Source organism: Cynocephalus volans, chromosome 6 (assembly GCF_027409185.1).
Source record: "Cynocephalus volans isolate mCynVol1 chromosome 6, mCynVol1.pri, whole genome shotgun sequence".
NCBI classification, from domain to species: domain Eukaryota; kingdom Metazoa; phylum Chordata; class Mammalia; order Dermoptera; family Cynocephalidae; genus Cynocephalus; species Cynocephalus volans.
The window spans coordinates 55958055-55975088 of NC_084465.1; the positions used below are offsets into that span (position 1 = coordinate 55958055).

General features: G+C 34.7%; 1 protein-coding gene across 2 annotated transcripts in view; it reads right to left on the reverse strand.

Moving 5' to 3' along the window:
* Positions 1-16351, reverse strand: part of HGF (hepatocyte growth factor) — a 72131-nt gene extending 55780 nt beyond the window's left edge. Inside the window, exons 1-4 of one of the 2 annotated variants that reach the window (XM_063099990.1) lie at positions 16249-16351; positions 9085-9250; positions 6057-6169; positions 4421-4535 (exon numbers count right to left, since the gene is read on the reverse strand). In XM_063099990.1, coding sequence (XP_062956060.1) covers positions 4421-4535; positions 6057-6169; positions 9085-9250; positions 16249-16336 — 482 coding nt within the window. In that variant the 5' untranslated portion in view covers positions 16337-16351. The remainder of the gene's footprint in view (positions 1-4420; positions 4536-6056; positions 6170-9084; positions 9251-16248) is intronic. The other variant, XM_063099989.1, reaches the window with a different exon arrangement.
* Between the last annotated feature and the right edge of the window lie 683 nt (positions 16352-17034).

A 17034-nucleotide genomic window follows, 5' to 3' on the forward strand; every position in this document is an offset into this window, starting at 1 on the left:
GCCTGAGTATAACTATAACCTATGACATCTTACACCTTATATGGTTGTTTTGAGAAGTTCAAAGAAATAACATAATAATTGACACCTAACAAATGCTACCTATTATTAAGCACACTCCACTTTGTAGTCTCTACTTTGTCCTAAGAACAGAATTGTTTATTATCTTCAAATTTTTTGATAATTTTGACTGTGACTGGGGTTTGGTGCTCCCAGTTTTAGTTCATAATAGTAGTCCATAGGGTGACATAACTGTAATACATTACCTCCACTTAAAATTTTTAACACTCTAGCTATAGTTTTTGTTACCAGCATAAAGTATCATTTTGTATATTTTTGTATTGTTTGTGGTACTGGACTCAGTGATGCTACATTAGTTTGCTATATTGCACACAAAAAAATCATAATAAAGAATATACATTTGTAGGTAACACTAGTAAACATTTTTTTTTTAAACCCAGTTACATTTTAATATTCAGTTTGGTTTTTTTCTAAAAAGCTTTATTTCTACTTTTATTGATCTCTAAGTTCTAGATGGTATTTAAATAAGTCCAAGCATTTTAGTGTCTAAGTAAATACGATTCAAATGTGTTTCCTACCCAGTGAAACTCTAATTAAGAAATTTTTATTTTTTTTAATGTGATACAAAATGAATATATAGACATGTGTCAGGTACTAAATAGCATTTTGCAATGAAATTCTTTCATTTGACATGAATGTATACCAGAGTTAAGTCCTCAGAAAATATAAATTATTGGTCAAAAAGAAATAGTCTATTCTAAGAGACTTATTACTAAGAATCTTCAAGAAACTGATTAAATATTATAAACATTATGCAACTCCAAAGTGTCTTTAGATAGAGTTTATATCCTTACTTCACTAGCATTTTAAATATGGGTAAATGAAAATAAAACATTAGGCCACATGACTGACAAAAACAGTAATGCAATAATCACTCATCATAATTTCATAGGCCCTAACAGTACTGAATTTTCAAAAACAAGGAAGAAATTTTTCTTTTGTTTTACTTGTCTTAGTTTTAGCCCCATCATTCAGAATATTTTAGCATATCTTTTGTTTATGCCATTGTTTGAAATTTTTCTTTCACTTTTGGCACTTCTCCAGCTTTTCATAGTAAATTTCTATGAAAATAATCATTTTTCTGACAAAAATCAAAACGGACTTTTGCTTTGTACATTTTCATGAAGTAATGCACTAATCAAATGTACTTTTAAAAATTCCACTGTGTTCTATTCTTTGAAAAATCTTGGTAAAGCAGAGTGGTAAGAGAAAGTTATTGTTAATCACAAAACCTAAACTGTTATCCCATAAATATCACCTGACTAGTATATGACATTAGGCCTTAGAAACTTTATTTACTCTCTGGGTTTTGATTTCTTCACTTATAAGATGAATGGAGTGAGTTAGATTATTATAAGTTCCCTTTTTCTTTGTCATTATGTGTTAAGTGTACTTAAGAAACTAAATAGTGGTTTTAGCACAAGTTCAATACACACATATTCAAAATCTACAGCATAAAGAGGATTCCCCCCACACACACGCACACGCACACATATACACACACATATACACGCATATACCTTTCCAGTGGATTTGTAAAGCCAAAAAGAAGCTGTGAAGAAGTAGTAAATGAGTCAGTCAACAATTTAGCAGGAAAGATAAAGGTAAGAAGGAAGAAAGATAAAGTAGAAACCAAAACTAGATATGGCCAAAAGACAGATCAAGCTTTCCCACTGGAGTTAATAAAAATGAAAAATGAAGAGAAAAGATGGGCTTCTTTCCACAATTCTGAATCAATCCATATCAAATTCCTCTTTAGGATGTGGAGGTTAAAGAGCAGTCTGGGTAATCTTTTCTCTTCATTGTTTGGTGTATTTGACCTTTTACCCTAATTAGCTGGTTTTCTTTTGTGGCCCAAGGTGTTTAGACTGCTTTCTTTAGCATCCCATACTTGGCCAAGGGTCAAAGCCTAGCCCTGCTCTTTTTACTGTGTTCATTCAACATATGTTTATGAGAACCTATTACACACAAGGCCTGTGCCAGTCAATAGGCTCTGTAATAAGCTTTTATTTGCATACATACTATTTTTCGTTCTCTGTCCTTGCTGTTAGCAAGGCTTTAAGAGAGATAAGTGAAGAAATATTTGAAATTGGGTTCCATCCAAATATACTTTGAAACATAAACTAGGTCTTCTGGGTGCTAGCTTCCCTTTCATTTCTTTTAATATTAACTGTGTTCATAGAAAAATTGATCTATTCCATCATCTGCTTCATTAATGAATGCTGGGTGGCCCATGAAGGCTACAGATGTCGATAACAGGTCACTTGATTTTCTGGTTAAGCTTCTATACTAATTTCATTATCCATCATCATCTTCCCATTAAGCCACTTGTAAAATATTTCAATTTAGGGAGTCAACAATAAATCACTCTTCAGACAGAGACATATTTCTCTTTCTATTCCCCATAAAATTAACCTTTAGTTAGCACTTATCTTAAAAGTGTTAAGCTATCATGCAGATATTCCAATAAGCTGCTAATTGATGAAAATTAAGTGTAGCTCCCATTTAATACAAAAAAGGATTTGATTAATATACAACATCCTCCCAGTCATAAACCTGTATATCACAAGGAAATGTTTGTTGGTAAAATAGCTGCTTGGACTGGGAAGCCAGCTCCCAGGGAGATCTACTTCACATTTACTCCTCTAGCAGAGAATCAGAGTCATAGAGAATTTGAGTTGAAATAAGACCTCTGCTAGGTCAGTCCAATGCACTCCCCTGGACTTGGGTAGGATTGATTTCAAATGCTATTCCTTTGTTCATGAGAAACTTAGATCTATCTATTTAAATAAAATGCTTTCTTCACTATGCAGGGAGGACACCATGTAAACCTTTAAGAGAAGACGAAAACAATTATATCATTTGTTTGTTTTTGTAATATAAGGATAATAGTATGTTTCAGGGGTATTCCTATAAAATAGTAGGTAACTAATTTAGGAAAATTGTTATTTTCTAAATTGAAATACTGTACAGCTGATCAGCTTGGACACTTAGTAGCCAGTATTATTAGACCAAGATCATGGTTTGATCCCAGTGTGGAGGAACTTTTTCTTTATATGTCAGCCAATTAACTCATCTCTGTTTACTAAAGTAAAATCTTGCAAAATTATGCTCAAAAAATAGAATGAAATAAACTGTGGATTTATGAAGGCAAAGACATCAGCACTATTGAAAAAACAAGTCACAGTGTGTATCCTGTTGACAGGCCTAGTGTTTCATGCTCTGGGGTAGTTAAAAGCTCAGGTTCTAGAGTGAAAGGCTTATACTCTGGCCAGACCACTTACTGATTTTGTAAGACCATGAAAAGTTACTAAGGTTCTTTGTTCTTCAGTTTCACTGTGTATGCAAAATAGAACTAAAAAAACTACCCACTGTGTGGTTCCTGTGAGGATTAAATAAGATAAACCAAGTAAACTGTACAGCACATGGTAAACTAAACCTTCCAATGCATTTACTACTGCTTTAAACTACGTTAGTTCCTGTCAAAATTATCTGTGAAAAAGTCTTGAAAACAGTGGTTATATTTAGTTCTCCAGTTGTATTAGATATCTATGTTTTTCCTCCATGATGATTAAAACTCTCAATCTAATGGGCCTATGGATATTGTGTTTACTTGTCTTTAAATAGTACCCATCTGTTATAATGAACACAATTTTCCTCTTCAGTGCAGATATTTGATTTCCAAAACTGAGAAGTTTCCTCTAGTCTTTAGGCAATAAATGAAATGGGAAAGCTGGTCAATTTGCAGCATGAGCTTTTAGCAGTGGTTCTCAAATTTGGCTGCCCTTTGGAGTCATCTGGGGAGCTTACAAAAACACTGGTGCCTTATTCTCCCCAGAGATTCTGATTTAATTGATCTGTGTTGCCACCTGGGTGGTGGGATTTGTCAAGGGCTCCCAGCAGGTGATTTTAATGTGCAGCCAAGGTTGAGATCCACCAAGGTTAAAGAACACTCAGCCCTCTGTAAAGTGAGAATCTGATCCACCTCTGATTTTTCAGTCAATCTCTCCAGCCGCATAGTGCTGTACTTTCTTGAAGGCAATAAGAGGAAGAAAAATATTTTTTTCTAAATGAGGTATTCATTATTTCTTCATAAACATCGAGATCTACAAATTGAGTCATTGAGGTAAGGTAATGTTAGGCCACATTTTAATGATCAATTTATTAATCATTTGCTAAGTATCAGTAATGAATTCACATAAGCCTTGGCCTAACACAATTCAGCAAAGTTGGCTGCATTATCATAGAACTGTACAATTATTCTGAAGGACTAATGTGCAACTAACTGTTAACACATAAATAAATAACAGGCTCCTCCCACTTTATTTCATACTGTTCTTACCTGTGCTCATGGGGTATCATGGAATTCCAGGGTTGGCATTTAATGCCACTCTTGGTGATAGATACCGTTCCCTTGTAGCTGCCTCCTTTACCAATGATGCAGTTTCTAATGTAGTCTATCAAAGAAAGCAGAGAAAAATGTTGTAACTATGTGAAACATGCTGTATTTATTGAAGAGAAAAAAAAATAGAATTCCATTCAAGCCTGTAAGTAATTAGCGCTTCTAAACTATTTCAAATAACATTGAAATTTCTTGCCTAAAGCTTCTACTAGTATTTTCAAAATAACACATTTCAGAATAATCTAAAACAAAGAGACTGAGACGTTTTAATTTTGTGAGTATATATATAGAGATAGATATAGATAACTACAGAGATTAGTCTATATGCTTAACATAGACTAGACTGTATATTCAACTGGTAAGGCAATTGTGATTTGCTTAAATACATAGCCCATTTTAAGAAAATATTAAAAACAAAAATTAAATGTTTTTTAAAACCTATATTGAATTCAGAAAGTTATTCTTAGATAATAAAATTAACTAATTTGTCTTTCTTTACCTGAGTAAAATTGTGTGGATTTTTGTGCATGTGTATGCATGTATAAAATAACTACAGTAGGTTTAAAATAAGAAGTAAAAATGGTCTTATGCTAAATCATGAATTACATTTAGGATTTGTAGAATTGTTGGGGTGTATAGAGATAATCTTATTTTCTACCATGAATTTATTTTTAATTTCATTTAAACATTTACCCTATTAACATGAAAACATCTGAATACAGTACCAAATATCCAAATTTAATAGGACACAGTATGATTTTTCAAATAGCATTAATATAGGGGCTAGCCAATTAACTCACTTGGGAGATCATGGTGCTGGTAACACCAGGGTCAAAGGTTCATATCCCTGTACTGGCCAGCCACCCAAAAAAACCCCCAAACAAAACATTAATGTTATTTTTATAAGTAAAATTCATAATTATTATTTTGTGTGATGAGAGATTTAATTTGTAAAATTCCTATTTATTTAACATTCTTCAGTTATTTCCTGTATATAATTCTGCTTTTGAAAAAAACAGATACCTTATGAAGACAATATCGGACCACCAGAATACATAAATTAACAAATACTTTGGTCTCTATTTCTCTTTTAAAGATTTTTTAATGTGTATGATTAAGTATAAATCCAACTCATTTTTTCAAAATATCCACACTTTGTTATCATCATCAATCATCACTTTAAATCAGATTAGTTATCCAAAGTTTTGAAAATATAAAATACTATATAGTAAGCTCAAAATTTTCTGGAATATAAAGTACCTGAAACTAATAATTTAAGTGGCACTTTCTAAAATGAACATGGAGAATGTCAATTCTAGGAGATGCTTCTAAAAAAAAAATCAGTGAGGGGGTAATGTAGATTACGAAAGTTTGGGACGTGCTCTCTTTAAAGTGCCGTACCACAAATAGTCGAGATACTAGTTTCATCTGTCTTAATGTCTGGACTGACTGCATAACAGATTCAGTGTATAATAAAAAAAAAATCAGTGCAAAAGAGCATTGTGGCAGGAAATTATAAACGTATATTTTATTATACTTTACTTCATTATATAATATTTAGGGAGAAGTCAGTTACCTTTGTTTTCATAGAGGTCAAATTCATGGCCAAACTCTTTTTTCACTCCACTTGACATGCTATTGAAAGGGAACCAGAGGCATCGTTTTCTTGCTTTATCAAAAACAAAGGCCCTGAAAAAAATATCTGAATGAAAAGAAGGAATACTACTATTTATAAAGATTTTATAGAATGGGCACATGATTTTCCAAGGAGGACAATATAAAAACAAATGCATAATTACATATACATAATAAAAATATGATATTTAAACCGACCATTTTGATGCCAAAATAAAGTACAAAATTAAGTTTTTGTAGGTGTAGATTTAAATATTAGATTAAATACTATTCGGAATGTTCTTATGTTTTTACAAATGACTCGTAGAAAAATAAGGGCTTCATCAAGCAAAACCAATATGTAATACAACTACTTGGATTATTTCTGAAGGGTTTATATTTTTGTAAAGGCACAGCAACTTGAAAGATTGTTTGCAGTGGTATACAAATTATTATATTTGAGATATCATAATTAATTTCCAAAGTTGGTACTTGTATAAAGTACATTCATTCTAAAATGACATTTCATAAGGTGCATTAGATAAATCACTACTCCAGGAGATTCTCCTAGGAAGAGGGATCTAAAATCAAATGTTTGAAATTTTTTCATATAATATCCCTTTTTGGCAAGTTATAAAACATTGAAGCTTATTAAAGACATGAAAATCTTGCCATGAGTATAACTGTTTGTTTATTTAAGTCAATATTTTCTAAATAGATTTGCTTGTGAAAGCATTTTTAATTAAAAAAACTTAATATTAGAGAATGTGCTTTTGATATAACATCTTGAAGGAAATTATTAAAATTCTCACCCCTACAATTACTATTCCTATAGTTTAGTGTTATAATGGTTTTTTGTTGTTGTTGTTGTTCACTAAAAAAACTAAAACAAAATGATAATTACCAAAAAAGTGATAATTAGAAAAAAAAAGGCAGTGATTCCACCTGCAAAGTGGTTTCCAGTTTGCTGGTGTCCTTCACTCTTTTCACTCATTCTGTTACAATGACGTATTCTCTCAGAAAAGTGTTTCTTTATATTATTTTACACCTCCACAGGGAGTGGGTGGAAACTATCAAATTTCATAAGTTGCATTTTCTTTAGATTTCACTTTAAGAATCTTTGTCTTAGCATTATTTTAATTATCATCTTCTCTTCCACAATTTATTTTGTCTTTTTTCTAGTTGTTCATGGCAGGAAGGCAATTCGTCTCAGTTACTCAGCCATGGCTGGAAGAGAAAGCCTCCTATTCTCTTCATGTAAGTGAATTCACAAATTAGCAATTTACTGAAGAGCTTAGAATCAGGCATTCTGGTCATCTTTCCTAACCAGCAAAGAGGAACTTAACTTCCTGTAAAATCAATATTGTTGGTACCTTCTCAAGAGGAGACACTATTCGAGTGTTTCACTCCATACCCACTGAATTTACAGATGTATTCCCACAACATTTTTGGTATTTTCCAAGTAGTTTAGTATAATTTTCATTGTTTTTCAATGATTCCAGTTCATACAAGTTTGCAAACAGGATCCTTTGATTCATTAAGAACCTATTTCCAGGATATGATAGTAGGTCCATTCAATTCTGTATAACTAAGGTATCTAATGATCCCAAATACACACACACACACACACACACACACACACACACACACACACACACACACACACACACACACACACACACACACACACGAGATATGGGTCTCCCATTCCCTTTGCTCCAATGCTGAGAAAAGAAATTCCAACTCCAACATTCACAATTGCCAGAACAACATCTCCATAAATTTTGAGAGTAGTTTTCTCTAACTTATTTTTTTAAATCTCAAGGTCTCAAGGTTTTTATTGGCAAGTCAGGGAATGAAAGAATTATCATAGGAATATACTTGCAAAATCAATTCTCATTCCCCTTGCCAGGAAGTTTCTCCCTGAAAGTGGTGGTTTGGCTACAAAAATAGAAAGGAGAGAGTCTCTCTTTCCTCTAAATCTGATGAAGACTTTCTCTGGCCATGTGCGTTACCATCATAACCCATCACACTCATTTCTCTGAGAAAGAAAGGCAAGATGAAATTAGGAGCTCTCACCATGACATTACTAAACCCTGTATTCACATTCTGTGTCACTATCCAAATGTAACAGAGTAGAATTCAAACTTTACTGAATTTTATGCATAATTATGTAGAGGGAAAAAGGGCATGGGGAATAAAATAGGGATTAAGAATATAGGAAATAAGTGAGAGGAGAGAATGTTTATGAAGAAGAACTAGAAAATTCATCTTCTTCTACCAGTTTGGGAAACTATTCAGATGAAATTGTCACTTTCCTGGCTGAAACGTATAAGTTTTATCCTGTGGGATTGTTGGCAGAGTAGTAAGGAATTCTTCCCTGTGAGGTCACATTGGACTGTCAAATGATAAACTCTCCATTTGAGTCCCCTCATGTCTCTTTGAATGACCCCATTTCTTTATACCTGAAACTTCATCATTGCTACCCACTGATGTCTTTTAAACAGCCTCTGCTGCTGACACCAACCCCTCTAGTTTTTATATAATTCTCTCAACATCTTTTATTTAAATTCCTAAAGACAATGATATAAGTTGCTGTACATTTTCGCTGTTCCCAATTTCTATTCTACAAATTTCTCTACTCCTCTTGAAAAAAAAAAAAGTTTACTCTGAATAAAATGTTTTAAAATGTTCGATAAAATTCCATCTAATTTAGTTTTACTTCCTCAAATTCAATTGTTCATAAGATGAGGAAACATAAATTCCATAAGCAAAGCCACTGTGGATTTTAGAAGGTAGCAGTTTGGGTGCTCTCCCTTACTTAAGCCTATTTCCATCAACTGAGAGCTAATCCTCTCTTATATTGAATTAAAACTAGAGTCAAACTTATAATTTTGAAAACAAATTACACTGAATAAAAAAAAAAATGGTTAGAATGAGTACACGCTATATTTGGAAAATGATCCTAAGAGAAAAATGAAGTAACTTACTTGCAAGTGAATGGAAGTCCTTTATTCCTAATACATCTATTGGCACATTGGTCTGTGGTATTCATCTTTTTGGTTTTTATCTTCAGTAATGGGTCTACTTTGACTAGAGTAGTCTTTGCTGACTTTTTGAATTCATGAAGTGTGTTTCTTCTTTTCTTCTGTCCCTCTATTAATACAAAAATTAAACACCAAACATGAGGGAAATGCTTTTAAGGCTCATATCATTAAGAAAAAAATATATCATTAAGGGTCATCTACAAGATAAAGAGTTTTCTGTCAATATACTAGACCTCCAGGGGTTGGGGGTGGAGTGAAGTTGAGATAGTTAAAGGTGAGAGAAGAATATCGTGATCAGGGAAAAACAAGGAACTTGTCATGTAGAGTCACTCATCTACATTCTTTCAAATGAAGGATGCTTTTAAAAATTAGGACAGAGTTCAGCCTAAAGAAATAAATAGCATGATATTCTCCAAACAGCATGAAAGCAAGTATCAGTGCCAGAAACATATCATGTCACACTTTATAATTAATTTTTTCATTTCCTTCTACAGTTGGTCTTTATGTCAGGTATGGTATTATTTAGATAAGCCAATTCAGACAGGAGAGAAACTTCTTACTAAAAACTGTACAGTGAACAAATTGGCCTGACTTGCTCTTTAAAGTAATTCATGCTATTCATATTTTAGCCCTTCTCTTCTCATTAGTAACTACATAAATGTTTTGTGTGCTTTTGGTCACTATTTCTTGGTATCACTGAACTGTTTGTCTTGAGATCAAGCCAAATGCTGTAAATCAAGTGTACGTAAAACTTCATCCTTTAATGTGGCAGTATCATTTTTCTTCATGAAAGCACAAGCCTCCTAAATAGCATGCAGCTTCCTACTAAAAGCCTGAAAAATAGAACTAAAACATACTAAGAAATTTAATTTTATGAATAACTATAGAGTATCAAGAACCTGTTTTTTATTCTCAATTTGCCAAAAAATGACGATCACCTTCTTTACATTGTGGATCTAAATGTCTAATAGATTGCAGCTATTATATAATAAGGATGGCTATGATCAAGCCCCTCTGTCTGTCAGTTCTTTTGATCATTCTTACAACAAAGGTAGTAATAATGCATTAATTTTTCAGTCGAAGAAACCAAGACAAAAGGAAAAATTAATTGGCCACTTAGAAAATCTCAGATTGGAAACCCAGCTGCCTGGCTTCAAAACCCCACTTGTAATCACTTACCATGCCATCTTTATCTAAGAATTGCTAAGAATGTATGTGGAAATATGATTTGTAAACATCTTCTGAAGATTTTGTATAGAGCTATCAATAGAGAAGAAACTTGGATGGTAGAGCAGGAAATGCATTCCTGGTCGTTATATGTGGCGAAATGTGTTGAGAAGGGAGGGTGAAAATTTTTGTGCAGAAAATTTGAAAATATGGCTAGAAGAGTGAGGTACTGAGAATGGCATCATATTCTAAATTTGCCAGAAACCACTGACTCCAGTTGGTTCATCAAACATGCAGATGCTGCTCATTAATGTCTATCCTAACCTGAAGTCCAACGTAAATGAGAGAACATGAGGTTCTCTAAATTTTTGGTTCTCTATAAAACTCCAAAGCACAATCTCAAAAAGACTGGTACTAATTCCTACAATGATGCTTTCATTTTTTAACTCTTCTTTGTCCTACAAGATGGAACGGCTATGGTAGAATAGATACAGTTCAAGAGGTATTTTCACATAAAAATTAAATCAACCAAATAATCTGTCAACATGTTATTTATTAAGCGTGAACCAAATGCCTTGCACAATGTTGGCAGACAGGTGATAATTCTGGAATTCTTATTGACTTGCCAAATGACTTTGTTTAATTACCAGAAATGTTAATATCTTCATTACTCAATCTATAAAAGAAAAGTTACAGTTTGAACCAAAAGGGGTTATTTAAACCATGATCATTAAGTAAATACTTGGATATCAATAAATTATCTTTTAATTTCTGGCATAAGAGAATAAAATGTTATTCTCCCAAGCAAAGAAGACATGATTCTATTCAAATTTTGGTTTCTCAGAACCATGTTAATGGGAGATAAGTTTCTCCATTAAGAGTTTATCTTTTCTTTGACCTTATTATACTGTTTCTTAGATGCTATGAAATGTTTCAAATCATAATAATCATCTGATTTCCTATACTTGTATAAATTTGACTATTTCTTAGAAATAAATAGTAGTAAATGGGTGCAGAAAAATCTATTAAAAAACAAATAACCACCAAAATGGAAGAATCTTATATATATTTCTAAAATGAATTTTGTTAACAAAAAACATAAAATAAAAATTGGCCTTACGTATACTTATTTAGTATACATGTTTAAGGGTGAAAGAGGAGGATAAAAATAAATTCAAAAAGTCTAAGTCTAAGGCTAACATAATTCATTATAAACATAATCCATAAAGTATTTTAATAATTATCAGATAAAATAGAAGCCCTGTTTGATGTTCCACTTTCTTTTCTCAATATCATGCAATATGAGGGCAAGCAGTGAAGACTCCTCCGGAGCAAAGAAGTCCATGTGAAATTGTTGGTTGTGTTTAATTCTACAGATCTTCAGCTATCCTATTGAAATGTGTTAATGTGTGGTTTGTGCCTCATAAAAAGTCTGCCCTTTCTCACTGATAAGTCTTCCATCACTACCTTTTATCAAAGATCAAAAAGTATTCTGAAGAGCAAATAAATCTGTGATTTCCCTTTACTAGATAATAAATAGAAGTGAAAAGCTTGTCTGGGGCTACAAAGCTAATCAGGGCCAATCAGAACCAGATACCAGGATTCTCTTCTCACTATTTACTTCTCCTGACATAGAAACTTTCCCTAATCATTTATATTAGGTCAGTAACTAATTACTCAAAACATGAAGTTGGAGCTAGTTGTACATCATGTAATTCATGCATCTATAAAATTAATTCCTTATTCAGTAAAAGAAGTATTCAAAACAGAAGTCATTCAAAAACAGCATCTGAAAATAAAATTCTTTTGCTGAAAATAGTTTCAACTTTCTCTTCCATATGTATTAACAACTGATGCTTGTTTTACTGAAAACAGTTAAAAGCCAAGCTTAATTTGGAAAGAAACTCAAAAATATCTTTGGATCAGATTTTACTATTTTTTCTGTGTCACTGTTGGTTGAAGTTTATAAACAAAATATTGAAATGAAATCAAAGGGTGAGAGATCACTGAAAATTTGTTGTGTTTTCCTGTACTTTAAATTATGACTCCTTTTTCCTCTTCTCCCAGTATGGGAAAATATTCTAGAAGCTATATTTCCTGAAGAACCTAAAGTCCCTGTTTTGGAATTGAAATCATTAGAATCCTAGTGAAAACCTACAGACAAAAAGTAGGGTCAAATGTATCAAGGTGCTTGAAGAAAGACACATTTCTCCCCCTCGTCTCCGGGCCTCACACTCGTTTCTCTCAGTACCTCATATATTTTCTTCTCTGTGTGGACTAACCATTGACTTCAAAGGAAAATCGTGCAAGGAAAGGATTTGCAGTGTGTGGAAAGAAGCAGGAATCTGGCTCCACATATTCTGAGAAACCTTCCCACGTGATTAGTGATTAACAGCTTGAAGTGGCAAGATGTTAGGATGAAAGTATACAAATAATGAATGGAAGAAAATGCTTGTAACCAGAGATTTTAAACTCCCCAAAGACGAGAATCACAAATAGAAGTCCAAATTTTTATTGTTATTATCTAGGACTTGGATTTCACAAACTGACAACCATTCCCCCTTCCTTAGAGAAGGCAACAGTATCACAAATAAAGATGTCAAGAAGAGGTCGTGTCAGATTTAAATCAAATGTTGATCTTTGAGAAGAAGCATAATCTCTTTCAAGGAGATCTACAAAATGAAGTGATGTTTAATGCCTTTTAGGGGCCTCCCTAAATAGTTTCCTCCCTGTCCTTCTTTCCACTTCCTTGTTCAGGGTTTCATTGTCATAGAAGTCTCATCCCGGTCTCTGCCTTCACTATCTGTTTCTGCCTGGAACTCACCCTGCACACAGCAACTGAAGCAAACACACCGAAGTACAACTTCAATCAAGTACCTAGTCAACTCACAAACTTTCAGCCGCTGCTCACCATATTCATTAGAGAGACCGCATGGTTTAGCATGATGTTCAAGCCTATCCGTTCTACCCCATCTTACTTTTCCAATCACAGTCCTGAACCTGGTACTCCTGCCCCAAATGGTTACTTCAGCTGCTATGTGGAAGTCCTTTCTGGGGCATCCTTATACTTTCTCATTTCTATGCCCTTGGCCATTTGTGTTCCCGTGACTTAAGTATAAACCATGCTACTACCCATCTTTTCATACCTGACTTGGGTACCCTACACCCCAAATCCTGGTTTGATCTTCTAAGCTAAAAATGAATTCTCAACCATAGTATAACTATTTCTAACACAGACGTTTTTTTAATTATGTAGCCCGATGATCTTTTAAAAGTAAGTTTCAGTAATTTTGCTGCTCCTGGATTCAGTATAAATAAAATTTAAAAAAAAAAAAAAAAAAACACTGCTCATTTTATTCACTAGATTCAGGGAAAAAAACCTCAGCCTATCTCTTAACTAACAAAAAATAAATAAATAAGATAACTGAGCTCTTTAAACCTGTTTCCTCATCTCATGTAAAATGAATCCAAAAATGCCAATCTTTTTCAAATTAAATGAGCTTTATTTTATTTTATTTTATTTTATTTTTATTTATTTATTTTTTTTTTGTCTTTTTCGTGACCAGCACTCAGCCAGTGAGTGCACCGGCCATTCCTATATAGGATCCGAACCTGCGGTGGGAGCGTTGCTGCGCTCCCAGCGCCACACTCTCCCAAGCGCGCCACGGGCTCGGCCCAAATGAGCTTTATTTTAGAACTTGTTCCATAGTAGTTGCTCAACAAATATATAGGTTCCATTCTCATTTGTTCAGCTTTATATCCCCTACAGTCTCTTAGACATTAGGTGCTCATTTAATGCTTCCTTTGTTACAGATGATTGGGTATTTGTTTCCAAAGTCAGTGGGAGTGAATAGGAAGTAATTCTAAGTAGACTAACTCCTGCAAGGATGGATTGAGTCCACTATATTGAACATTACTTAAGATACATTTTAATAAATTATTTCCATAATACATTCTCTTCATAACTGGTTGTCAACTTATTGTAGTGTCCACTTTTCTAACAGTGTGTTGTTATAAAATATGTACAAATATCGATTCATAGAATAAATCAAAAAGTATAACCAAAGCAAGTAACAACAACAACAACAAAAACCCTCTAAATTTTCAATATTAGAAGACATAAAGAAAAGAACAAACTTTCTCTGTATGTTCTAAGAGGGCTTCCCATGTTTTCCATTTTGGAGGTTATTAAAAAAAAGAAAAACTAACAAAATATACCAGCCACCCAAACAAAGGCAGGCCCTCTTTTGATGACAATTTCAGCATTATCCACGTCAGGAATTATTCACAGCATATCTGTAATTCCCAGTTGGCTTCTCCTTGCCTGCCAGCACACTCTTGGGCTGTATTCTCCCTATACTCAGGAAACACAGTCATTTAAACATTAGCCAAAGTGAAATATAATTATGAATGTACATCTCCTGCCAAAACTTCGTAATGCATGCCAAAAACAAATAGACATTGTCTATGGTTGATCTACTGTTTGGGTTTTCCACACTGTGTTCCCCTTGCATTAGCACAGATGATTTCAGGTAACCATATTCTACTTCAGAACAGCAACATTTTAATCTTTGATAATGAAAGACCTCAGAATATTAGCCATGATTTCAATGTATGCTCAAAATTCCCTAAACCAGCAATGTCTTATAAGAATCTATAATAACATGACATATCTCAAGTCTGATAACCTGCTTGATTTGACCCAACTTCTTTTTCACCTCTTCTGAAATCTTACCTAAATGCTTTCAAACTGACCCTTTCCAAACACTGTCATTTCAAAAGAGCCACTTAACAAAATATGAAGAGTCTTCAGAAAGTTCATGAAAGGATTTGCATTATCTTTTAATTCAAATTTTCCACGAACTTTTTGAAGTATCCTTACAGAAGAAAGCCAGGTGTATTGAATGATTGTCCTTGTCATTTAGCAGTCTTGACATTTTCAACACTTATATTCCATTAGAAACTAGATCAGAGGTCTGATAAATTTTATATTTAACTTATATCAAAAGAATACAGCCAGTTAGTTCTCTGTTTTATATTGTAAAAAGGCCATGTCTATCATCTGGACATTTGTTCCATTCTTTTATTCCCCTGCGCCCACCCTTGGTGTTCACTGTCGTCTCCCATTGGCACCCCAGCCACTACAGTGATAAGACAACCAAATACAGATGTTTCCTCTTGTCCTGATAACAACAGACACTTCCCAAAACAGCAAATGAGATCTCTAAACTTCCAGGCAATATGAACTCCCAAGCAACTCCTCCCCAAGCTGCAAATCCAAGGGAGAAAGTGGGAGACTGAAAGGGGCAATCCCGCAGCTTTCATGAAAATCACACAATTTCTGCCTCCCTTGCACTGCACGTTCAAAAGGGCAGGCATCCATACCCTGGAAGAATGAGATCCTGCAAGAGAGGCTTTCCCTTTCATTTTTATAGCATGCCTCTATCTACTCAGAGTTTAATCTGCCTCCTCCAAGTGCAAACCTGTATAAAGTCATAATCTGGCTCTGGGATACTTACTGGGTGATGCAGGGCAGTGGACAGTCATGGAAATTTATCCTCAGGAAAAAGATAAGTCCCTGCTGGACTGACCATCACTCTCCCCACTTCAGACCAGACCCTCTCTCCAGCTTTAAACTTGTCCAGACTAGCAAAGTCCCAGCCAGTTAACACTTCATCCCTGTCCCAATCCACAACTATTAGGCTAAGTGGGGCTGGGGATTGGGAGGGGGGGGGACTTAGGGGGTGTTAATTATCATTTTAAGTGCTCTTAAAACAGAAAAAGAATGTCAAAAGAAAGCATAATGAGAGGTTTTAAAAACCCACACCACACACTGAGTTAAGAAAGGATGCTGGGAAGAGGGTAAAGAGAGTGTTAGGAGGAAAAGGGAAGTTTAGCAAGAGAGAGTTAAAATAATAATGATGAAGAAGGAAAACGAACCTGCATAGGGGATGGCGATGGGCAGCAGCAGGAGGTGGAGGAGGACGTGCTGCAGCAGCAGGACTGGCACAAGTTTGGTCACCCACATGGTGCTGCTGGACGTGCTGGCGGATCCCACTGGAGGAGATGCCTGGATGAAAGAATCCTGTTCGGAGTCAGTGCCTGAAAGAGCCAGTCGGCTCTGAGCTGCTTTTTATTGCGATGAGCTAAGTTTGTTGTGTGATTAACTGGAAAGATCTAGGTCTGAACTCCCTCTTACGGTAAGAAACTGTTTAACAACAGCCCTTTACTCACTTCCAGACCCCTCCTTTCCTCACACCCCCCCAACACCAAACAGATCCCAGCCCCCCCCCCCCACTTAGGAAAGAAACTTACAAAGAAAAGGTCACCTGGCCTGAGGCCAGCTTCAATTTGGAAGCTGGAGCTCCAGATCCCAGTGGCTCCTATCCGAGTGGGGAAGGGAGGAGCAAGACTCAACCCAACAGCTAAATCAAGGCACAGGCAGAGGACCAATTCGCTAAATTTAAACAGGAAAATACATGTGTTTACATATCTATTTGGGAAAAGAGGAAGGGGAAGCTGCATAAGAAGAAAGCAAAGAGCTGCCTTTCAGCCAAATGTGCCCTAGCTCCTAATCTGTCTAGTTTCACTGCTAGAGCAATCTAGGGATTCCAAACACTGACACCAGTTCCCTAGGGTTTGAGTCAGGGAGAGAGAAGGGAGGGAGGCGAGGGGGCAGAGCCCAGGCGAGACCAGCCCAGGTGGAAAGAGGTTAGGTAAGAAAGG